Here is a 25,290-nt window from a genome sequence, read left to right as displayed (position 1 = left end):
TCTTGATTTCTGATCATGCTAAAGTGGTTTTGGATCTCTCCATTAAAGGAGTGAATAGTAGGGTGAGATGCTGGAGACTGAATACATCTATTTTGAAGGATCAAACATTTCTTGATTACTTCACTATGGAATTTAGGTATTTTTTGACTACTAATTCCCAGTCCACAGATGACTCAGCTTTACTTTGGGAAACTACTAAAGTGTTTGCTAGAGGGTTAATTATTGCTTTTTCAGCCAATAAAAGAAAACAAAAAAGGGAGAAGCAAAATAAGTTAATGGTGGAACTCAAAACTAAAGAAGAGGCTTATGTAGCATCCCCATCCCCTGCTATTATGGCAGAAATAAATGCAATAAAAATAACCTTAGATAATCTTCTAACACAAGATGAAGAGATCAACATTCGATTTATTAGACAAAGGATGTATGAACATGGGGACAAACCTGGAAAGTATCTGGCTTATCTCACCAAGAAAAGAGCGGAGTCACAAACCATTGCAGCCCTTGTTGATGCACAGGGCAATCTCATATATGAGAATAAGCTTATTAATGACACTTTTAAGATATTTTACCATAATCTTTACACTTCAGAGCAACCATGTGGTGTATCTGTATTGATGGATAATATTTTTGCTCCATTGGAAATGCCCACTGTATCACCAGAGGATAAGCTTATTCTTAACTCCCCTGTTTCCAGAGAAGAGGTGATTAATGCTATAAAAGTACTACAGAATGGGAAAGCCCCAGGACCTGATGGGTTCTGTGTTGAATTCTATAAAGAATTCTCTGGCTTATTAGTGGATCCATTGGTTAGCATGTTTAATGATGCATTCTCAAAAAACGAATTGCCCCAGACATTAAGAGAGGCAAATATATCTCTCATTCTTAAAAAAGGGAAATGTCCAGAGGCATGTGGCTCCTATAGGCCCATATCCCTTCTAAATGTTGACAGAAAGATTTTGGCAAAAGTTCTGGCCACACGCCTTGAGGGTTTATTACCAAAGATCATAAAGGAGGATCAAACCGGATTTATTAAGGGACGAAACTCTTCTAACAATGTCAGGCGTCTTCTGAATATCATTCAAGTTTTTAAAAGATGGCAGATTGATGGTTTGGTGCTTTCTCTGGATGCAGAGAAAGCGTTTGACCGAGTTGAATGGTCTTATTTATTTTACTGTTTAGACAAATTTGATTTGGGAGATAATTTTATTAGATGGGTTAAGGTCCTATACGATAACCCTCAGGCAGCTATTCTAGCTAATGGTATCAGGTCTGGCAACTTTTCTGTATTTAGAGGTACTAGACAGGGTTGTCCCCTGTCCCCCCTTCTTTTTGCCTTGGTCATCGAGCCATTAGCAGAGGCCATAAGGACAACACCTTCTATTCATGGTTTAAAAATAGACAAGATAGACCATAAGATAAGTCTTTATGCAGATGATGTCTTGATCTATGTTGCAAACCCGGAAACATCAATACCCATATTACTCAATGTTATTGACTTGTTTAGTAAATTTTCTGGATATAAGATTAATCTGACAAAATCAGAAGCCATGCCACTTGGGAGTCTTAAGTCAGTTCCTAATGTGCTGCCTTCTTTCCCCTTCAAGTGGTCCCCAGGGGGCTTTACATATCTAGGTATATTCATAACCCCTGAATTTCAACAAATGTACAAAGCCAACTTTGTCCCACTATTTGAGAAGGTCAGACAAGATCTGGAGCGTTGGAGTTCATTACCAATCTCCTGGCTAGGACGCATTGCTATGATCAAAATGAATACTTTGCCTAGATTACTGTATCCTATCCAAATGATTCCAATTTTGTTTTCAAATGCAGTTGTGAAAAAGTTAAATGGCTGGCTCAGTGCATTCATTTGGAGCAAACGCAAACCCAAACTAAAGATGACTACCTTGCAGATGCCGCATTCTGAAGGTGGGCTAGATTTACCGAACTTTAGAAAATATCAAATATGTGCCCATATGCGATATATTTATGACTGGTTCTTTGTCGACAACGGGTCTGTCTGGTTAGATGTGGAAACTTCTCTATCTAAATACCCATTAAGGGACTTGTTGTTCATCAAAAACTTTAAAACAATTAAATCACTCTGTGATAATATTATCACCCTCAATACAATTAAGGCATGGCGACTAGCCCGCAGGCTTGAAGGAAGGTCAAAACTAACATCAATTTACACCCCCATCTTGAACAATCCTGATTTCCAACCAGGATTGATGGATGCTGGCTTTAAGCTTTGGAGTGGCTATGGCATATATATGTTAAATGATCTATTCTCTAATAAGACGATAATGACATTTAGTCAACTGGTTGAGAAATACAATATTCCCAGACAGCATTTTTTCCGTTATTTACAGATAAGACACTATATATTACAAAGTACAACTCTCACTGATAACTGTGAAACATCTCCCCTGGAGAGAGTGCTGTTCGGAACATATGGGAGGATGTCTATTAGACGACTTTATGGAGCTCTGCGCACACTACCAGCTGTAGGCCTACAGGAGCTTAGAGAAAAATGGGAGACTGAGCTCTCTGTTACAATAAGAGATAATGAATGGCATGATATGTGGACCTATGCTAAAGCAATTTCAGTTTGTAACCGGGCTAAATCAATACAGTTCAAGATTTTACATAGAATGCACATATCTCCTAACCGCAGACATATGTTTAATCACACTTTGTCACCGATGTGCCTTAAATGTAAAACAGAGATTGGTACTTTAACTCATTGCCTATGGTCATGTCATAAACTGCAGAGCTATTGGTCAGATGTTGTAACGGAAATGGAAAAGATACTGGGTGTGAGGGTAGAAATGGAACCTATGTCTCTTATTATGGGTCTTCCAGGCAGATTTGTGATGTCAAGGAATCAGAGACTTTACTGTATTCTAACATATGCAGCTAGAAAAAATATTCTATTGCAATGGATCAGTGATAAGGTGCCTACTATTAAGGGTTGGCATGATGTATTGTTTGGCATGGTACCTTTAGAATATCTTACATGTGTAATACACTCAAAGTCAAACCAGTTCTTTAAGGTTTGGGAACCATATCTGAATTTTTTAGACCCGGATGTGTCTGATATTATGTTACAAGGATTTTTTGAAAGGTAATAGGAAATTGCTTGATGCTGTGTAACTGTCATAACTATGTTTTTGTAATAATTATTGTTTTGTGCATGTAGCTGAGCCGTGTTGTTGTTGTTGTTGTGTGTTATGTTTGGTTGTGTGTTTTTTCTAAAGTGAAAACCAATAAACATATTTCTAAAAAAAAAAAAAAAAAAAGACATAAGTTAAATTGTAAGCAAAAAAAATATTTTTTTTGTAAGCAAAAAATGGACTTTAGAAAAATATACAATTGTGCAAAATAAGTTGTCTTACAAAACAGTGGTCTGCGCAGGACAGTTTGTAGCCATACAGTCTGTTAGAGCAAGCCTAACAGCTTGAACACGGAACTTGTGAACACGGAACTGCCAGTGTTGCCAGATTGGGTGGTTTTAAGTGCATTTTGGCGGATTTGAACATGTTTTGGGCTGGGAAACGTCAGCAGTATCTGGCAACACTGCTGATAACTTTGTTTATACTCTTGAATAGCTCTTCTTCATGACGACAACCGGAAGTGTACCAACACGATGGGGCGTGTAGCGCCACCTGTGGCTCGGGTGCACAATGTACCTCACACAATAGCTCGATTTCCTTGTGTGCATGTAGGATTGGATTTCTCTGGCACCCCTGCTGGGACCCTTAGCTCGATTACCGACAGCAGCTCGATTTGGATGTGCATGTAAACGCACTGACTGAAATTGGGGCCACGCCCCTTTTTTAAAGCCTGTATATCTCAGAAACTAATGAAAGTACAAGCCTAAAATTTTGTACACTATTTATTGGGCACACTGACAATATTTCCAGAAAGTATGAAGCAAATCTGAGATGGTCAGTGGCGAGGCCTCTGGTGATTTCACATGGATTGACCCTCCTGCTTTCCCCCTTCCGAATAATTAAGCTGAAGCGCTGCCAAACAGCAGCCTTTCCCTTAGGACTTTTCACAATGTTGAACTTGTAGTCATCGGCACCGACAGAGGCCGCCATTTTGAAAGCGTGACCAAGCAACTATTTTTCGCATTCGAGCAAGGGATTCTGGAACCCTCTCAAAAACAATAAATACGCTAGTGAATTATTATATTATTCGAGATTTATACATTGAAATAAAAAAACGAAAGCAGTTGATCAAATATTTTCAACATTTCCATGATTAGATGAACTATTTACGGAAACTTACGAAGATTCCCGAGTGAACCCGACTGAACTGATTTGTCAAAATCGTACCATGATACGTATCTTTTTCAAGCTGCACCGCGATATATCGGTATACCGATAATACCATGCACCACTACCAAATTTGCTTCAAATTTTCCTGCCCCTGCACCCTACTAGCAGTTCTTCGCTCGGCCAACAGACACCCTTCTCTCAGTTTCTAGATAATACCCTGATTGCAAACGATGAAAGGAAATGCTATTCCTAAAATAAAAACACTAAAGATGCTCTGAAGTTTGGTCTAAAACTATTCAGAGGGAAGGTGGAGTTGTGATTTATTATATCGATTTCAAAACAAAGTATTTTGTGACTCAACATAGATAAGTCACACAAAAGTCTGCACCGTTTGAAAGAAATGATTTTTTAAATACGATTTTTACATTTTTTAAAAATAATCACCTGTGTATTTATCCTAAAACAATTATCCACCTCAGGCTCGGTGAATACAGGGTGTCCCAAAAAAATGTACTTACGTTTTCCGAACAGATGGATTGGGTCTGCGATACTGGCTGTCTGGAACGCGGTGGTCGTCAGTTTGAACATTTGTAAACATGCATTTATCAATTTAGCCATTAATCTTGTTTCTAAGTCAATAAACAATGCATTTATTGTAATTTAAAGAGTGAGTACTTTTTTTTGGGACACCCTGTAAAAACCTTGACTTCGTATCGCTTATTATTCACCGGTATTCACCTCACCTTCAGAGGATAACTGTTAGATGATATGAAGAAGTATCAGAGATCGGTGGTGCATGACAGACAAACTACAAGCGATGTAAGTGATTTCTCTCTTCCAAATGCGAACACAGCGGAAGGGCAGATCTGTAAACAGATGCAAATATAAGCCTCCAGCTGTTACACTGGAACGTTAAAGGTGTGAAGACGAGCTGAGCCCGGGAGAAAGTTCTACCAAAACTGTTCTTATGGACTTTTACCTCAATTTTCAACACTCCAGCAACAAGCGGTTCTGGTTACTTGACATTTTCCTTTTCTTTCATAAATTTGTTTTATTAGGACATCCATCATATTACAAAGCATCTCAAAGCAAGTGTAATCATATCCACTTTTCCATTTGCGCAAAACAAAAAAAAAAGACCACCGAAAATGAAAACCCACCCACCGTCCCAACCCAAGTTGGTTCACGTGTTTGCGCATATAATTAAACCTTTCTGGTTTCTTAAATAATTCTGCTCGTGTAAATGTTCAACTGGATACAAAAAAACGATGGAAATGTTTCTCCCTAAGCGGTGGGAGTACATTACACTTTCCTGAAGGTTCTGCGGTATCTGTGCACCATCAGTGCCTCACCACTCGATAAAAAAAATAGCCTCAACGAGGCTGGAGCTCATAACGCCTGCTGCTGTCGTGTGTGAGTTTGAAATCCGATCAATCCCGTAGGAGGAGTAGCGATTTTTTTCAAATTGCATCTGACCCTCAGGGTGTCGTGGCTCAGGTGGATAAGGCGCCATACCATAAATCCGGGGACCCGGGTTCGATTCCGACCCAAAGTCATTTCCCGATCCCTCCCCGTCTCTCTCTCCCACTCATTTCCTGTCCTGTCTCTACACTGTCCTATCCAATAAAGGTGAAAAAAGCCCCCCCCCAAAAAATCTAAAAAAAAAAAAAATTGCATCTGACCCGCATCTATAGCAGGTGGCGCCACCTGGTGAACAATTTTTGTTGGAAAATGTCTTTAAAGTGCATATCACGGGTAAATTCAGGAGCAAGATCAATGTAATTCTCCTATTTTATATTAAACTTTGGTCAAATATCTGTCACATTTGCATTTTGTGCAATTTTTTTTTTACCTTGCGCAATACCAGAAAAATTCAGTTGAAATCGAGCCATTTGAGGCAAATTGGTCCACCTCTGAAAAAACTCGGCATTTGGATTTCCTGGCAAACATTGATTTTCGTGACGTCACGTGCGGGACGCCTCCTTCTGAATCCTACGTCAGCGCTGGTTTGTTTATGAGAAAACGACCTGGTGGTTTTCTGCAAATTTCTTCAACGTTATCGCGTAATTATTAAAATGGTTAACAGATGTATCGTAGGAGGGTGTAGCAGCACCAATCTTGATGGGATTAGTACTCATCGTTTCCCACATTGCGCTCAGGTGACAATTCCATATTTCAGTGCAAAATCGTTAGCTGCTAAACTTGGTCTACACAGGCTGTGCACTGAAACCGTGCAAGCTCGCGCAGCCTGCTGGCGCTTCCGAAGGTGACGTCACGAATTTGGCTCCAGACTCCCTTGGGATTTTTCCAGACGCGTTTTGTTATTTTATTTTTTTCTGCTGTAGACAGATGGCCTTGTGCAAAATCACCCTTCTGGATGAGTGTGTAAAGGGACATACTTTCATATAAAAAAAAAAACTAAATTGGTCCAGGATATGCACTTTAAAGTCTTCTGGGTGAGTTTCAGTGAAAACGTCCCAACAGTTTACGAAGAGTAGCGTTTAATGTCACGAGTCACCCATTGCAGGTTTGATTCTTTTTCCCACTTCAGTGATTGTGAAAATATAATCAACACCATTAACCCGTCCTACTCTGACAGAATCCTCATAACTGTCGAGGAGGTTAGGGGCGCCTTCCAGCGCAATAATACAAGGAAAGCCTTAGGGCCTGACCACAGCAGTGCTCTTATATTAAAAACATTTGCCAGGGAACTAGCCCCGGTATGGCAACCCATTTTTCAGCAGTCCCTGGACACCCATTACATCCCACTAGCATGGAAAACATCTCACATTAAACCTATCCCCAAAAAGAAATGCCCTAAAGAACATAATGACTATAGGCCAATAGCCCTCACATCAGTGATCATGAAGTCACTAGAAAAAAATCATAGTCCAACATTTAAACAGACAGATGGGGGGACTTCAAGACCCCTACCAATTTGCATAAACAAGGTCGTAGCACAGAGGATGCAGTGGTTGCACTGACACATATCATATCTAAACATCTAGATAAATCCAATACATATGCCAGGGCACTTTTTATTGATTTCTCTTCAGCATTCAATACTGTTCAGCCAAACTTGCTTCTGTCTAAAATGATTAAGTTTCATATAAACCCATATATTATTTACTGGTATTTTTCTTTTTTAACAAACAGGGTCCAGCTAGTTAAGGTTAATGATACACTTTCTTCTCCCATCACCACCAATGTTGGAGTTCCCCAGGGCTGCATAAGCTCTCCCAGGTTGTTCACCCTGTATACCTCGGATAGCACCACCAATGTGCCAAATCAATATCTTTTTAAATATTCAGATGACTCAACATTAGTCACTCTTTTCACAAAATCAGATGATGACTCTTTGTACCAAAACAATGTGGACTGGTTAATTGAATGGTGTGATATTAATTACCTTATCATTAACACAGTGAAGACAGAGGAGGTCATCTTTGGAAAACCTCCTCTCCAACTTTCCAAAGTTAAAATCCATAACTCAGACATTGCTCAAGTCCCATCCTATAAATACCTTGGTGTCATGATTGACCAGAATCTGACATGGACTGACCACATAGAATTCACATGTAAAAAAATACAACAACGTATATATTTCTTGCGAAAACTAAGATCTTTTGGTGTCAGCGACCAAATAATTTTTTTGTTCTTTACATCTGTGATCCAGAGCGTTATGCTTTACTGTAGTACAGCTTGGTATAGCAGCCTCTCTGTCAAGGATAAAGCTAAACTCCAGCATCAAATAAAAATATGCTCTAAGATCATTGGGCAGCCCATAGCACACCTATTTCAGGAAGCTCACAATAAGAGTATGCTCAGACTGGCCACATGCATCTCCACTGATGCTACGCACATCTTACACCAAGAATATCAATTACTACCTTCAAATAGGCGCTTCAGAGTTCCCTTCTTCAACCGCAATAGACTTAAACATTCTTTTATACACCAATCAATTCTTTTACTGAATCTGCAGCATGCACCAGCGAGCGTTTAATCCAATGTATTACACATGGTGAAAATTTCCCTCATGTTATGTATGGCTGTTTTTATGTATGTCTGTATGAAGGTATGTGTCCTCCGTCTTGCCTTTACCCCTGACTATGGTGGTGGGTTATTGTACTGTTACTGTGATGTTATATGTGTGTGTTGTCCTCAAGCGAGTCTTGTTCAGGGATGCAAACCAAATTTCAGTGTAAACTGACAATAAAGTATTATCGTATCGTATAAATTTCAGACGGCCATAAAATCTGACAAAAATATGACAGGTGGCGCTGCCATCTTGACAAATTTTATGCACACCCACCTGGGGAACACTGTATGTGAGTTTGATCAAAATCCGATCGATCCTGTAGGAGGAGTAGCGATTTTTGTAAACTGTGGACGGACGATGACAGCCAGATGGACGACGTGTGATCGCATGAGCTCATCCAGCCTGGCCTATTAATAATAATAATAATAATAATAATAATAATAAAAAAATCAGTCAGTTCAGTTGGTCGGGTTCAGTGCCCGAACTGATGATTGCATCATCAGTTTTTCATTGGCTAATCAGACACAAGGTACGCCACCATTCTTGCCAGAGCGGTTGGGGGTTAGGTGTCTTGCTCAAGGGCACTTAAACCAGTCCTGCTGGTCTAGGGAATCGAAGCAGCAACCTTTTGGTCCCAAAGCTGTTTCTCTAACCATTAGGCCATGGCTTCCCCCATTATTATTATTATAATAATAATAAAAAGGGGGGGGGTTCCACCAAATAAAGGTCCGGATGTCATTCCAATGGTGTAGGAGCCACAGTCCCACCAAAAGGCGCACGAAAACAAGTCCCACACCGCCAGCACAGCCACCATGACGGCACTGGGCAACACCACGCCATGGATCCACAAAGCGAGCACATACCAATGCTCTGCGTGGTGGTGCGCCTGTCCCAAACCGCCTGCACAGCCGCTGCGACGCCACCGAGCAACATCGTTCGGAACATCACGCCAAGCACTAAAGCACCACTGCACAGAGCGCTGGACAACCACGATGTTAAAATGAGCAACGAGCTCACTGCAGTCCATAGCGAGGAGCACAAGCATCACCCATGGCGAACCAAGGCCTGGAGGGAACCCACGCCCAAAACTGGGTCTGGAGCTACACCACAACCGGCGGACAAAACACTCAAACATCAAACTACACAAACATGAAAAAGAAAAACTAAAGAGAAAATAAAATAAAATAAGAATAAAAAGCTCCAGTGAGAAGTGACAGCCAGAATGCGCATGGCGTCCTCCTCAACCGGAAACGGAAATGAAAAAAAAAATGGCTGGATGAGCTAAAGACGGCTGTTGATGGGAGGAGCTGTTGCAGAGGACAAGCGGGTAATGAATGATGATCTGCACCTGTGTGTAGTTTATAGAAATCTAATTCTGTGTTTCTTTTCCTCCTCAGTTGGTTAGACACCAGAGAGAGAGAGAGAGAGAGATGGCTCTCTCCTGACCTGAGCAGAGGTGAAACAGAGCTGAACAGCAGGACACTGCGAGTAATTTTATTTCGTATTGATTTTGCTTGGTGTGTGTGTGCTTAAAAGCGCAGAAAGGCAGAGCACTAAAAAGCGATCGGTAAGAACAGAACATCTTGCCATCTGCATCGTCGTCCCCAGCTAGGGTTATTACAATAATGCTTTTTTTATTTTATGTAAAAATGTATTGACGGAGTTCTACATCTGCTCTTAGACCTCCACTTTCAGCGAGTTTGGTGTAAACAGGTTTCTGGGTAACTCGTGTTCAAATCCACAATTCTCTCATCACTGCTTTATTATTTTTATCAAGTTGTGGTTTACACCACTGACACTGTTTATCAGGAGTCTGTTAGAACAGTGCGCGACCCTGCAGGATTAAACCGGCCGTTATAATAAACTACACCTGCGATACAGCAAAATTCCAGATTTTATTCAGAATAGAACATAGATGACATATCAAATGTTTAAACTGAGAAAATGTATCATTTAAAGAGAAAAATTAGGTGATTTTAAATTTCATGACAACAACACATCTCAAAAAAGTTGGGACAAGGCCATGTTTACCACTGTGAGACATCCCCTTTTCTCTTTACAACAGTCTGTAAACGTCTGGGGACTGAGGAGACAAGTTGCTCAAGTTTAGGGACAGGAATGTTAACCCATTCTTGTCTAATGTAGGATTCTAGTTGCTCAACTGTCTTAGGTCTTTTTTGTCGTATCTTCCGTTTTATGATGCGCCAAATGTTTTCTATGGGTGAAAGATCTGGACTGCAGGCTGGCCAGTTCAGTACCCGGACCCTTCTTCTACGCAGCCATGATGCTGTAATTGATGCAGTATGTGGTTTGGCATTGTCATGTTGGAAAATGCAAGGTCTTCCCTGAAAGAGACGTCGTCTGGATGGGAGCATATGTTGCTCTAGAACATGGATATACCTTTCAGCATTGATGGTGTCTTTCCAGATGTGTAAGCTGCCCATGCCACACGCACTAATGCAACCCCGTACCATCAGAGATGCAGGCTTCTGAACTGAGCGCTGATAACAACTTGGGTCGTCCTTCTCTTCTTTAGTCCGAATGACACAGCGTCTCCGATTTCCATAAAGAACTTCAAATTTTGATTCGTCTGACCACAGAACAGTTTTCCACTTTGCCACAGTCCATTTTAAATGAGCCTTGGCCCAGAGAAGACGTCTGCGCTTCTGGATCGTGTTTAGATACGGCTTCTTCTTTGAACTATAGAGTTTTAGCTGGCAACGGCGGATGGCACGGTGAATTGTGTTCACAGATAATGTTCTCTGGAAATATTCCTGAGCCCATTTTGTGATTTCCAATACAGAAGCATGCCTGTATGTGATGCAGTGCCGTCTAAGGGCCCGAAGATCACGGGCACCCAGTATGGTTTTCCGGCCTTGACCCTTACGCACAGAGATTCTTCCAGATTCTCTGAATCTTTTGATGATATTATGCACTGTAGAGGATGATATGTTCAAACTCTTTGCAATTTTACACTGTCGAACTCCTTTCCGATATTGCTCCACTATTTGTCGGTGCAGAATTAGGGGGATTGGTGATCCTCTTCCCATCTTTACTTCTGAGAGCCGCTGCCACTCCAAGATGCTCTTTTTATACCCAGTCATGTTAATGACCTATTGCCAGTTGACCTAATGAGTTGCAATTTGGTCCTCCAGCTGTTCCTTTTTTGTACCTTTAACTTTTCCAGCCTCTTATTGCCCCGTCCCAACTTTTTTGAGATGTGTTGCTGTCATGAAATTTCAAATGAGCCAATATTTGGCATGAAATTTCAAAACGTCTCACTTTCGACATTTGATATGTTGTCTATGTTCTATTGTGAATACAATATCAGTTTTTGAGATTTGTAAATTACCTGTATTGCATTCCGTTTTTATTTACAATTTGTACTTTGTCCCAACTTTTTTGGAATCGGGGTTGTATATATTTATATTAACAATATCGTGATCGTAGATTTTCCATTTTTCGTGCAGAAAAAGGAGCAGCTGGAAATGCGTGATATAATAGTTACATTTCTGGGGACGGGGCGGCACAGTGGTGTAGTGGTTAGCGCTGTCGCCTCACAGCAAGAAGGTCCGGGTTCGAGCCCCGTGGCCGGCGAGGGCCTTTCTGTGCGGAGTTTGCATGTTCTCCCCGTGTCCGCGTGGGTTTCCTCCGGGTGCTCCGGTTTCCCCCACAGTCCAAAGACATGCAGGTTAGGTTAACTGGTGACTCTAAATTGAGCGTAGGTGTGAATGTGAGTGTGAATGGTTGTCTGTGTCTATGTGTCAGCCTTGCGATGACCTGGCGACTTGTCCAGGGTGTACCCCGCCTTTCGCCCGTAGTCAGCTGGGATAGGCTCCAGCTTGCCTGCGACCCTGTAGAAGGATAAAGTGGCTACAGATAATGAGATGAGATGAATGAGATTTCTGGGGACGCTACGGTGTAGGTTACGCAGCTATGCTGCATCTATGGTGTAGATTTTACGCAGAAGTATAACTTGGCCTTCGGTTTTAATAATCAGTAGTGACGAGCCATCTGAAGCTGTAGGTGGCGCTAGTGAACCCCGCTGAATGAGACTTTGAATAATGAACCTTTTCGTGAATCACAGCCGAGGCCTCGCTCATCATTGGTCACATGGTTTTCTGATAAATGATACACACCTCCTTATACTCGATACGCACTTCAGAGCCTCACTTAGCCATCACTAATAATCACACACACTACAGATACAGTGGAGAGATCAGATAAAGAACAGTGGAACATTCCTTTCATGTACCCACTTGTTGATTTGATACTCACCCTAACTGAGGGCTGTTGAGATCCACTTTCAGAATCATGGTTTGTTTCCCGGTGGACTTCATGACGGATTCTTCAACTCTCTGCTTTAACTCCTCCAGTCCCAGCTCACTCAGCGCTGATATCGGGACAGCCTCGGGATCAGGTGACTCGTAGCTGGAAGATCAGGAATACAATGTTTAAATCATGTTTCGACCAACAGGGAACAGGTTTTAGAACTGGTTTGAACCTTGGTTTGTTTGATGCTAATGAACCGGCTGACGTTTCCACTAGTTGGAATGGAACCGTCATAATCGAGGATGTGTCATGAACGGAGGGTGTGGTACAATTCACAACGGGACTAAACAGTAGGAGCAAGATGGTGGTGCACATTGATCACTTCCGAGCTTTTGTTCTGTTTTTACAGATATTTGTTGTCAGTCCCTTTTTTCCTTTTCCGTTGCTTTCTCCATTCCTGCACTCTGCTTCCACTCCTAACACGCCCACTAATGATGTAATGGCTCATGCTGGATAAACCAGATATATTTTGGTTCCAGCTGGGAACCAACTTTTCAGGTTCAGGACCAGTTTATTTTTGGTCGAAATGCTCTAAATGGGCCAAAATTTGGTGCACGAACCAGAACGGAACCCCTTCCGTGTTTGTGGAAACGAGGTAACAGCTGTAGAATTCTGAATTCTGATTGGTCCGAAGATGTTGATTTTCAGAGAAGGCCCAAACATATCAGCGTTTCAAATGTTATATTTAATTGCTCTCATTCTTTCATCGTTTCATGATAATTATTCTCTTCTAATTCGGCCTCATTTTCTATCAAATTTGCTTTAGAAGGGTTTGAAAGGGTCCTGAAAACATTAAACTCGAGTTATCCAATGAGATTGTTTTTGCTTTGTTTGTTGTGTCTAGGCTGAAAAGAGTTTAGAGCTGCTCACTTATTGGTTAGGACTTCATTGCCGGGACAGAAGGCCATGGAAGTGTATGTTTATGTAGGAAGTGACAGATGAATAACCAGTCAAATTTTGATTTATAGTGGGAGGGACCAAAAAAATTATTGCCCTTGGCCTTCTCGAAGGCCAACGCAAGCTTAACCGCAACTCGGCGCCATCAGTGCAGCAGTGAAGTCGCCTTCCAGCCGGTGTAGCGTTCATCAGTAGCGTTAGCAAATGCTGATAAAACGGTCAAGCCAGTGCTTTCTATTGAGAGCAAGTAGCACAGGCTAACGGCCGAGAAACTAAGATTTCTGTCTCCAGACTCTTCTTCCACGCTGCACGCTCGCTACAGTATTTTTCACTCAGACTTAAGTATTCATTTCCCTGTGCAATTTACTGAGTTATTTTTAAAATCAACATCGACAGTGTAGGTAACACAGTCCGTCTAAGAACTACAACTCCCATCAACTAACTTCCGCGGTGACCTACGTCATGGCTGGGCAGGATCACCTATGTCACTTCCTCCCTGAGCCCATAAGTGACCCGGAAATCCGCCATACTTCCTCTTTCGGCGCCGTGAATTCAACACGGACACAAGGAGGACCGCTCGCTCCGAGCCCCAAGGTAAAGACATCTTTCTACCAAGAAGAGACATTCAGCGCGGTTTTTCTTTTGTTTACCCTTGGCCACGGTAGAACTACTTAAATCGTGCTATCTATCTCTCTCGGTTGAGCTACAGCCGGTTTCATTTGTCCATTATCAGTAACGTTACAAGACTGCAGCCCAGATAGGTTGTGCATTTAAAGTTAGAAGCGACCGGATCCCTTCTAAATAAAAGCGCTGTGCACATTGTTTGATCAGAGACTTCTTCCCACAAACTACGAAGCATTCGGACCAAGAAATCCTCTGCTTTCCACGGAAGCGACTCACGTGCTCCTGTGGACTCCAAAAGTCTCAGAACATATCTCCATAATCTTGCACTATAAGCGAGATACTGAAGTAAGACTGGCATTTTTTGGGCATAAAACTAGTCTTAGGAATTAGCTTTATGAAGCAGTGTGAATTTAAACTCAGGAACGGTTTAATTGTGTACACTGTAAACACTTAGGGTGTTGAATTGATGATTGTTCTATTTTGTTTTGATCTCTCAGTTGTGTTTAATAGATAGGTTTTGCATGCTTCTTCTATTCCTTCCTAACACTCTTAATTTCATTCTTACACATATTTTGACCTCATCAAGGTTTCAGTGGATTTAGGAATGTATAAGCTAGTGAATTAGCAATCAGAGCTAATTCTTTTGTTGTAGGCCACAGGCCTCTCTCACACACACACACACACACACACACACACACACACACACACACACACACGTGGAGTTAGCTACCACGGCTAATGCTTTTGCCTCATTAGCAACACAGAGCTAATTCCTTTGTCTCCACCACGTGGGTTAGCTACCGGCTAATCCTTTGTTCTCCTCAAATCCCACCCCCACACCTCAGATAACACACACAAACACACACACACACACACCTCAGATAAGATTCCAATCACTCTCACACATCACTCTCAAACACACACGCACACATGTTCACACACCCGCTCATCAAGTATATGAACATACCATATCATATTTGCATATAATGATTCCAACTGCTATTATTCATTTTTATCTTTGTTATAATAAATTCAATTATTATTGAAACTGTGTGTTTATTTGTTGTTCCTAATATACTTGAAGTCGCCCAATCTCAATACGGTAAGTGATCATAATAATTTGGAATATACCGTAATTTGGCTGTTTGGTAATTTATTATTAAGCACCAAAATTAATGGTATTAATTAATGAGACTGATTCAATGAGACTGATTTAATGAGATTAATTAATGAGACTGATTTAATGAGATTGATCACTTAATTACCAATTGCACCTACAACAGCTACACACAGCGGAGCGATCTGGCAGCCTGACGCAAATCCCTTATAAAATCCTTTACCCTGTTGCTTTTTTGGTGTCTGGCTAAGCTTTGGCTGAGCTCAAGTCCTAGATCTAATAGTAACGGTTCACCACTGTTGATTTTTCTAGAACAGCACAGTGTAAAGGTTTATAATAATAATGCACTTGATTTAATACGCTAGCTCGGTTACAGGGACTTGTACAGCGGACGCTCCACATAAATATTAAACTGTGTGTGTATCATTGATGCAGTGACATTTTCCTTTGGAAGACGTTCATTTAACATTTCTGGAAGGCGTCTCCAGGGTCTCCAGCGCTTTGTCACAGTCAGAGGTTAATCTGTAAACTGAAGTCTTCAGGACAGAGAGGTTTACGCTTTTGCAGTTATGTTAATGCTACAGATGCAGTATCGATATATCATCAGGAATCCTTTGTGAAACTTGAATCAGGTGACACGTTTATCAAAAACGATAAAAAATCTGCACGTACCCCTCAACGAGGTCAATCTTGTTGTGCACCTCGATGATGGAGTTCATGAGCCTTTCTGGGATCTGAAGATTCTTTAAAACGTTCAGCACGTTGACCTTTTGATTGACGGTCTCTGGATGACTGATGTCCCTCACATGAACGATGAGATCCTGATAACGGAGACAGGATGTGAGTTACATCATGCTAATAAACACTCAAAGTCTTGAGCATTCAGGTTCAGGAGGTACATACAGAATGGGCCACGTCCTCCAGCGTGGCTGAAAACGAGTCAATGAGCTGGTGCGGCAGTTGAGACAGGAAGCCGATGGTGTCCACATACAGCACGGTCATGTGGCCGGGCAGCCGACCGGCGTGTACCGTGACATCCAGAGTGGCAAAGAGCTGATCTTTTGGCTGGAGAGCAACATCACCTGTCAGAGCTTTGATCAGAGTGGTCTTACCTGAGGACGCAAACCAAGATGGTGTGAAAATCTCTCTTGATTCAGTAAACGCGATTTAAATTCTCTAAAACATCATAGCTGCTGAATTCTGATTGGTTATGACATTTATTTATTTATACATTTACATGTTCCTATTATTACAAAACATACCAACGGTAACTCTGACGGAGATGGAGAGATACACAGCTGTTCACATGACGACCGCAAAGCTGGGTTTTATGGAAGTGTGTCGAATCCTATGGCATCCAGAACACCATCCCCACTGTGAAGCATGGTGGTGGGAGCATCATCTCATCTCATCTCATTATCTCTAGCCGCTTTATCCTTCTACAGGGTCGCAGGCAAGCTGGAGCCTATCCCAGCTGACTACGGGCGAAAGGCGGGGTACACCCTGGACAAGTCGCCAGGTCATCACAGGGCTGACACATAGACACAACCATTCACACTCACATTCACACCTACGCTCAATTTAGAGTCACCAGTTAACCTAACCTGCATGTCTTTGGACTGTGGGGGAAACCGGAGCACCCGGAGGAAACCCACGCGGACACGGGGAGAACATGCAAACTCCGCACAGAAAGGCCCTCGCCAGCCCCGGGGCTCGAACCCAGGACCTTCTTGCTGTGAGGCGACAGCGCTAACCACTACACCACCGTGCCGCCCGGTGGGAGCATCATCATATTCAGAATTGCCCTTGACGCTTCTCTGATTAATTTGCTCTTTACCTGGGCACTGATATTTGGGGGATGGCCTCCTCTAAGCAGAATTGCATTTGTTCCATACTCTTTACATTTTTTTAATATAATCTCACCATCTTCAAATCTGGGGATATTTGTTTCTGACTAAAAACCCTGACTGATTGATATTTCAGAACTTAGTCCTGGACTTGTTTTGCTTTGCTTACTTCTTGGGTCTCTAACAGACTCTGGGTTCTTCCAAGAACAGTAGTCCTACTGAGATCATGTGACACTTTAATTGCACCAATTACACCATTCAACTAATTACGTAACTTCTAAATACACAACAACTAATATTTACAGTGGGGGCGGCACGGTGGTGTAGTGGTTAGCGCTGTCGCCTCACAGCAAGAAGGTCCTGGGTTCGAGCCCCGGGGCCGGCGAGGGCCTTTCTGTGTGGAGTTTGCATGTTCTCCCCGTGCCCGCGTGGGTTTCCTCCGGGTGCTCCGGTTTCCCCCACAGTCCAAAAACATGCAGGTTAGGTTAACTGGTGACTCTAAATTGACCGTAGGTGTGAATGTGAGTGTGAATGGTTGTCTGTGTCTATGTGTCAGCCCTGTGATGACCTGGCGACTTGTCCAGGGTGTACCCCGCCTTTCGCCCGTAGTCAGCTGGGATAGGCTCCAGCTTGCCTGCGACCCTGTAGAAGGATAAAGCGGCTAGAGATAATGAATGAATGAATAATATTTACAGTATATGCAAGTTCTGATTTTATGCTTTTCATTTGTAAATAATTTAGATTTGCTTGTGGAGAGTCATGACCAAGAATCTCAAATGAGTCCAATCAGTTCTAGGTTATAACGCACCAGTGTGAAAAGGGTTTTTTTGGGTGGGCGGGCGGGCGGGCAAATCCTTATGCAAGGCACTGGAAGCAGTATTACTGTGTGTTCTGTCTGTGACACTATAACAGTAAAGGTTCATAAATATTTAAATTTTTAAAGATTTTTTGGACAAAAATTTGACATAATAATAAAGAATGCACTAAAGTCCATGTAGAACTTCGAGGTGAGGTTTGGGGCTTTATGCAGCCTCAGATGTAAATGAAGTGTAACTCTAAGTGTGTGAACTTGTCCGTCTCACCACAGTTGGTGTAGCCCATGACCGAGACGATGGGGAAGTCTTTGTGTTTGCGCTGCGATCGAAGCATGTGCCTCTTCTTCCTCAGTCTCTCGAGTGCAGAGCGAATCTTCAGCTCTCGTTCCTTCAGCAGCCTCTGCTGCACCTCATACAGAGTTTCACCTACACACACACACTGTACTGCCATCAAACTGAAAAACACCAAAAACCCGACAACAGTGTCAGAACCTTCACTGGTCTCTTACCTGAGCCCATGATGTACCTCGAACCACCACCTTGCTGATCCAAGTTCGCAACTTCATTCTTCAGTCGTGACCTGGGAAGACCAAAGAGATGAACACAATCCATATGATGAGCTTGATGCTCTGATTTTTGCAGTTTATTTCATTAATGCGTCATCAAGACCTGAAATTAACACTTGCTTCCTGGAATGCGTTACATTCTGCTCATTAAGAAGCGTAGCTCAGACAAACGAATTGATTAAACTCTTTCAAATCATCATTATCTTCCCACATGGCACATGACTGGCCTTGGGGCGTGCCACTGGAAAACAATGTTCCAATAGACCCTCGAGGTTCTTTTTGTCCATCACGGTCTTCCACGTCTGCTACTGATCTATTACCAGTTGGCCATTGGAAAATGATGTTCCAGTAGACCCTCAAAGTTCTTTTTGTCCATCACTGTCTTCCACGTCTGCTGCTGATCTACTACCAGTCGGCCATTGAAAAATGATGTTCCAATAGACCCTCGAGGTTCTTTTTGTCCATCACTGTCTTCTGCGCCTGCTGCTGATTTACCACCAATCGGACATTGGAAAACGATGTTTCAGTAGACCCTTGAGGTTGTTTTTCTCCATCACTGTTTTCCACGCCTTTTGTTGATCTACCAATCGGCCATTGCAAAACGATGTTCCAATAGACCCTCGAGGTTCTTTTTGTTCATCACCATCTTCCGTGCCTGTTGCTGATCTACTACAACTCGGCCATTGGAAAATGATGTTCCAGTAGACCCTCGAGGTTCTTTTTGTCCATCACTGTCTTCTGAGCCTGCTGTTGATCTACTACCAGTCGGCCATTGGAAAATGATGTTCCAGTAGACCCTCGAGGTTCTTTTTGTCCATCACTGTCTTCCGTGCCTGTTGTTGATCTACTACCAATTGGCCATTGAAAACCGATGTTCCAGTATACACTCTAGGTTATTTTAGTCCAGCATTGTCTTCCGCGCCTGTTGTTGATCTACTACCCATTGGTCATTGATGTTCCAATAAACCTGCAAGGTTCTTTTTGTCCATTACTGTCTTCTGAGCCTGTTGCTGATCTACTACCAATCGGTCATTGGAAAACAATGTTCCAATAGACCCTTGAGGTTCTTTTTGTCCGTTACTGTCTTCCACACCTGTTGCTGATCTACTACCAATCGGTCATTGGAAAACGATGTTCCAGTAGACACTCCAGTTTGTTTTTGTCCATCACTGTCTTCTGCACCTGTTGTTGATCTACTACCAATCGGCCATTGGAAAACAATGTTCCAATAGACCCTTGAGGTTCTTTTTGTCCATCACTGTCTTCTGCGCCTGTTGCTGATCTACTACCAATCGGTCATTGGAAAACGATGTTCCAGTAGACACTCCAGTTTGTTTTTGTCCATCACGGTCTTCTGCACCTGTTGTTGATCTACTACCAATCGGCCATTGGAAAACAATGTTCCAATAGACCCTTGAGGTTCTTTTTGTCCATCACTGTCTTCTGCGCCTGTTGTTGATCTACCAATCGGCCAATGGAAAAAAATGTTCCAACAGATCCTTGAGATTCTTTTTGTCCGTTACTGTCTTCCGCACCTGTTGCTGATCTACTACCACTTCTCCATGTCTTGTTTGACGTGCAATGCTTGTGTCTGTACTGTGTCAGTTTCCACTTGGCAAAAATAAGCCAAGTATTTAAGAAACTGTAAATGTCAGAAATCTTGAATGGACTGAGAGTTAGTGCTTTGTCTTCTTAAATTTGTCTTTTAAATAAAGTCTGACGATCAGTACTGTTACCTCTACCTGTTATATGCTGTAATATAACGTGGAACAGCATGTGCAATGTGAAGTCATTCAGAAAACTTAAAGTTACAGCTTTACCTCTGACTCATACAAAGGACTGACACTGGAGACTCCTTCCAGAAATGTTACATCAACACATTTCTCCTTATAGCAAATGTCACCATATTATTAAGCATCACAAACAATTTTAATCTCTTTCGCATGATATAATTTTAAAATAACACACTATCAAATTAAAAAAAAAACCCTGAATCCCTTAATTTTCACTAAAATGATCAGTGATGAGTTTGCTGTGTTCGAGTCGTGTACCTGAGCAGTGGAACCTCCGCCAGCGAGATCTGCAGTTTGGCCTCTTTGGTTCTGGCATTACGGCGGAAAATATACAGAACCAGTGAGTATCTGTCGAACACCTTCACCCCCCAGGCCTCCTGCAGCTCTCTCTGCAATGCAAACCAGGAAACAAACAAACATAACCAACTCATTGCGATTTGTTTTTTTATTTTTATTCTTTAGATCACCGACTCTCACCTCTGATACCGACGACAGACGCTCAACGTTCATAAACACGGCCGAGACACCGGCGGTTCTTCTGATTTTCTCTGCACAAATTCACCAGAAATGAGTCTTCATAATTCACCTCATAATTTCTTTCCTCCAAACAAGAGGGAAAAATCGCAGACCTGTGAGCATCTGGAAATTCCCCTTTCCAAAGATTCTTTTCTTTTCCGGAGTTTTTGTGGAGAGGATGATCTTATCCACGACTGTCCAGTTCTGTAACGTATTGACCAGACCAACAGCCTCGGCCATCTGCAGATCAGCTTCGAGACGACAAGATACAAATAAAATAAACTGGATGCTATCATATTTATAGATGTGTCATGCAAAAGTTTGTGCACTCTTGGAGAAATTCAAATGTCTTCTTGTATCGAGTTCAGTTTCACAGACGTTCCTTCATTCTATGTACGGCATATTAAGATATTAATTTTTAAAAAATCTAACTGATAGCAAAGGTTTAGTGATAGATGAATGAGAAACAATATTTATCATGTGTAGATTTGTTTACAAACAGCTGGAAGTACAGCAGTGCTGCAATTTTTTTAAAAAAAGCTTGTTTAATATCATCTTGTCTCGTCTTCTTCTGCTTTATCCAGGACCGGGTCGCAGAGGCAGCAGTCTGAGCATGGAAGCCCAAACTTCCTTTTCCCCAGACACCTCGGCCAGGTCCTCGAGAAGAACACCGAGGCGTTCCCAGGCCAGCCGAGAGACATAGTCCCTCCAGCGTGTCCTGGGTCTTCCCTGGGGCCTCCTCCCGGGGGGACATGCCTGGAACACCTCCCCAGGGAGGCGTCCAGGAGGCATCCGAAAAAGATGCCCGAGCCACCTCAGCTGATTCCTCTCGATGTGGAGGAGCAGCGGCTCTACTCCGAGCTCCTCCCGAGTGACTGTGCTTCTCACCCTAAGGGAGCGCCCAGCCACCCTGCGAAGGAAACTCATTTCGGCTGCTTGTATCCGCGATCTTGTTCTTTCGGTCATTACCCAAAGCTCATGACCATAGGTGAGAGTCGGAACGTAGATCGACCGGTAAATTGAGAGCTTCGCCTTTTGGCTCAGCTCCTTCTTCACCACGACGGACCGGTAAAGCGACCGCATCACTGCGGAGGCTGCACCGATCCGCCTGTCGATCTCACGCTCCATCTTTCCCTCACTCGTGAACAAGATCCCGAGATACTTAAACTCCTCCACTTGAGGCAGGACTTCTCCACCAACCTGGAGAGGGCAAGCCACCCTTTTCCGGTCGAGAACCATGGCCTCGGACTTGGAGGTGCTGATTCTCATCCCAGCCGCTTCACACTCGACTGCAAACCGCCCCAGTGCATGCTGAAGGTCCTGGTTTGAAGAAGCCAACAGGACAACATCATCTGCAAAAAGCAGAGATGAAATCCTGTGGTTCCCAAACAGGATTCCTTCCGGCCCCTGGCTGCGCCTAGAAATTCTGTCCATAAAAATTATGAACAGAACCGGTGACAAAGGGCAGCCCTGCCGGAGTCCAACATGCACTGGGAACAGGTCTGACTTACTGCCGGCAATGCGAACCAGACTCCTGCTCCGTTCGTACAGGGACCGGACAGCCCTTAGCAAAGAGCCCCGAACTCCATGTTTAATATCTACAGAAATATTTTTTATGTCGAGACAGTACATAAATAAAACACTGAGCAAAAAATATTTTTTTCTTTTACAATTTTAAAGATGAAGTAGAAAATTTGACATTACATATGCTGCTTCTAATCAGTTTGTAATTACAACATTTAAAAAAGTATATCCAGAATTTTTTAGAAAATCATAAGCATTGTGACAATTCATCCCGATATTAATACCGATATTATTTGTTTTTATTTACTGGGATTATGGCTGCGTTCTTGCCTGAACTGATAATCACATCATCAATTTTTCTTTGGTTAATCAGACACAAGGTACGACACCACACTTGCCAGAGCAGTTGGGGGTTCGGTGCCTTGCTCAAGGCCACTTGAGCCAATCCTGCTGGTTCAGGGAATCGAACCAGCAACCTCATCAGTTCAACAGTTTACGCTGGTCTTTCTGAATGTAATGCAAATATTTCCGAATCACTTGTGTGTCATATCTTTGCGTTTATAACCGCTTACATCTTGTGGAGTGGATTACATATTGTGCCAGACAACAAAGAAAATGAAAAAAAAAAAAAGTATGAAATTCAGCGCGCACACACACACAGGATTGCTTTTCATTTGTTACATAATGACAACATGCCACACTGAAAAGCAAAACCTTCACTTGCATTGCACTTAATGTTGCTTTATCTGTTCACCGAAAAACAATCAGTAGGGGATTTATCATATAACCTGCAGGTCCTGCTGTGAGCTCTACGTACTTTAGGCATGTTAACACTTTTAAAGTTTCAGTAATTACTTAACAATAATCGACCTCGTCTCGGTTATTATTCACCGATATTCACTGAGCCTGAGGTGGATAATTGTTTTAGTATAAATACGCAGGTGATGATTAAAAAAAAACCTTCAAAAATTATTTACTTATCTACACCGAGTCACATAAAACACTTTGTTTTGAAATTGATAAAATAAACCACAATTCCACCTTCCCTTTGAATAGTTTTAGACCAAACTTCGTAGCATCTTTAGTACTTTTATTTTAGGAACAGCAGTTTCATTCATCATTTGTAATTCTTCCTTGCTTATGGTGACGAAGCGATTGGCCGCCATTTTGCCGAGTCGCTCGAGGTGATTATCGAGAAATTTCTTGACCAATCAGCACGCGCGATTTTCTATAAATACCTGCGTATTTATACAAATAAAAAAATAAAGCTTTGAAAATGAAGTGTTCAATACTGTAGGAGCCAAAACCAAGAAATTATAAAATGATAAAGTGTGATCCATAATAAAGCTTTGATTTGTCAGTGATTGCTTTTCAGTGTAGTACGACTGCAACACAGTGATGAAAGAGAAATGCAATGTAACAGGGGACTCGATCACATCTTATTCTGATGCAAAGCAAACGTTTAAAGGAACAGTCCACCGTACTTCCATAATGAAATATGCTCTTATCTGAATTGAGACGAGCTGCTCCGTACCTGTCCGAGCTTTGCGCGACCTCCCAGTCAGTCAGACGCGCTGTCACTCCTGTTAGCAATGTAGCTAGGCTCAGCATGGCCAATGGTATTTTTTGGGGCTGTAGTTAGATGCGACCAAACTCTTCCGCTTTTTTCCTGTTTACATAGGTTTATATGACCAGTGATATGAAACAAGTTCAGTTACACAAATTGAAACGTAGCGATTTTCTATGCTATGGAAAGCGCGCACTATAATGACAGGCGTACTAACACCTTCTGCGCGCTTCGGCAGCGCATTGATATCTGAGCTCCGTGTCAATGCGCTGCCGAAGCGCGCAGAAGGTGTTAGTACGCCTGTCATTATAGTGCGGACTTTCCATAGCATAGAAAATCGCTACGTTTCAATTTGTGTAACTGAACTTGTTTCATGTCACTGGTCATATAAACCTATGTAAACAGGAAAAACGCGGAAGAGTTTGGTCGCATCTAACTACAGCCCCAAAAAATACCATTGGCCATACTGAGCCTAGCTACATTGCTAACAGGAGTGACAGCGCGTCTGACTGCGTCTGACTGACTGGGAGGTCGCGCAAAGCTCGGAGAGGTACGGAGCAGCTCGTCTCAATTCAGATAAGAGCATATTTCATTATGGAAGTACGGTGGACTGTTCCTTTAATGAACAAGCGATGCAAAGATTTTGCTTTTTAGTGTGGAACGTTTTCTCTGACACTAATGAAAAGCAATACCATCTTCATCTTACACTCAAACGTCTCCATGTCCAGCAGCTTTTACTTCTTCTGAGTGAATTTTTATTACCTCAACAATAAAGTTGGAGGAGGTTATGTTTTCGCCTCCATTTGTTTGTTCCAAACGTAACTCAAAAACTAGTGAATGGACGTTGATGAAATTTGGAGGAAACATGAGCCATGGACCAAGGAACAATTGATTAGATTTTGATGTGAATGCAGATGTGTACGTGGATCCAGGATTCTTTTGTCTGTTCCCAACGTAACTCAAAAAGTAGTGAACAGATTTGGATGAAATTTGGTGGACAGCTTTAGTATTATCACAGGTTCAAGTGACTTGATTCTGATGTTGATACTACGTAGCTCGGCAGAGGAATGAACTCTACCCAGGGTCCTTCTAGTTTCTGTTTTGTCTCACACTTCCTTCTTCAAATCCTTAATTGTGTTTGAACTTTAGGGTTGTTCAGGTGATCGTTTTTCCCTGAAACAATGGAGGATTAAAACATTTGTATGTCATTTACAAAACAACGCTCATTCTCATGACTGCAGACAGGAGACCGGGTTCCAGGTTTATTAATACCGACAGACGGAGACGTACCTGTGGTCAGGTATTGCTTTTTATGTCCCCATTTCACATCAGGATGAACAATGAACACCTGGTGGTCCTCATCTCCAATT

At 42.3% G+C, this 25,290-nt stretch overlaps 1 protein-coding gene across 1 annotated transcript in view; it reads right to left on the bottom strand.

Annotated features, from left to right (window-relative positions):
• Nucleotides 1–25,290, bottom strand: part of gtpbp6 (GTP binding protein 6 (putative)) — a 39,526-nt gene that overhangs the window by 13,622 nt on the left and 614 nt on the right. Inside the window, exons 1-9 of the mRNA XM_060920148.1 lie at nucleotides 25,211–25,290; nucleotides 20,943–21,080; nucleotides 20,791–20,861; nucleotides 20,572–20,702; nucleotides 18,464–18,534; nucleotides 18,222–18,380; nucleotides 16,196–16,404; nucleotides 15,965–16,113; nucleotides 12,601–12,753 (exon numbers count right to left, since the gene is read on the bottom strand). The exon at nucleotides 25,211–25,290 is cut by the window's right edge and continues 614 nt beyond it. Of these exons, the coding sequence (XP_060776131.1) occupies nucleotides 12,601–12,753; nucleotides 15,965–16,113; nucleotides 16,196–16,404; nucleotides 18,222–18,380; nucleotides 18,464–18,534; nucleotides 20,572–20,702; nucleotides 20,791–20,861; nucleotides 20,943–21,080; nucleotides 25,211–25,290 (1,161 nt within the window). The remainder of the gene's footprint in view (nucleotides 1–12,600; nucleotides 12,754–15,964; nucleotides 16,114–16,195; nucleotides 16,405–18,221; nucleotides 18,381–18,463; nucleotides 18,535–20,571; nucleotides 20,703–20,790; nucleotides 20,862–20,942; nucleotides 21,081–25,210) is intronic.

The sequence above is a fragment of the Neoarius graeffei genome, chromosome 4, assembly GCF_027579695.1.
Source record: "Neoarius graeffei isolate fNeoGra1 chromosome 4, fNeoGra1.pri, whole genome shotgun sequence".
Lineage (NCBI taxonomy): Eukaryota > Metazoa > Chordata > Actinopteri > Siluriformes > Ariidae > Neoarius > Neoarius graeffei.
Note: the sequence above shows the minus strand (reverse complement) of the source record. Positions and strands in the feature narration are given on the sequence as shown.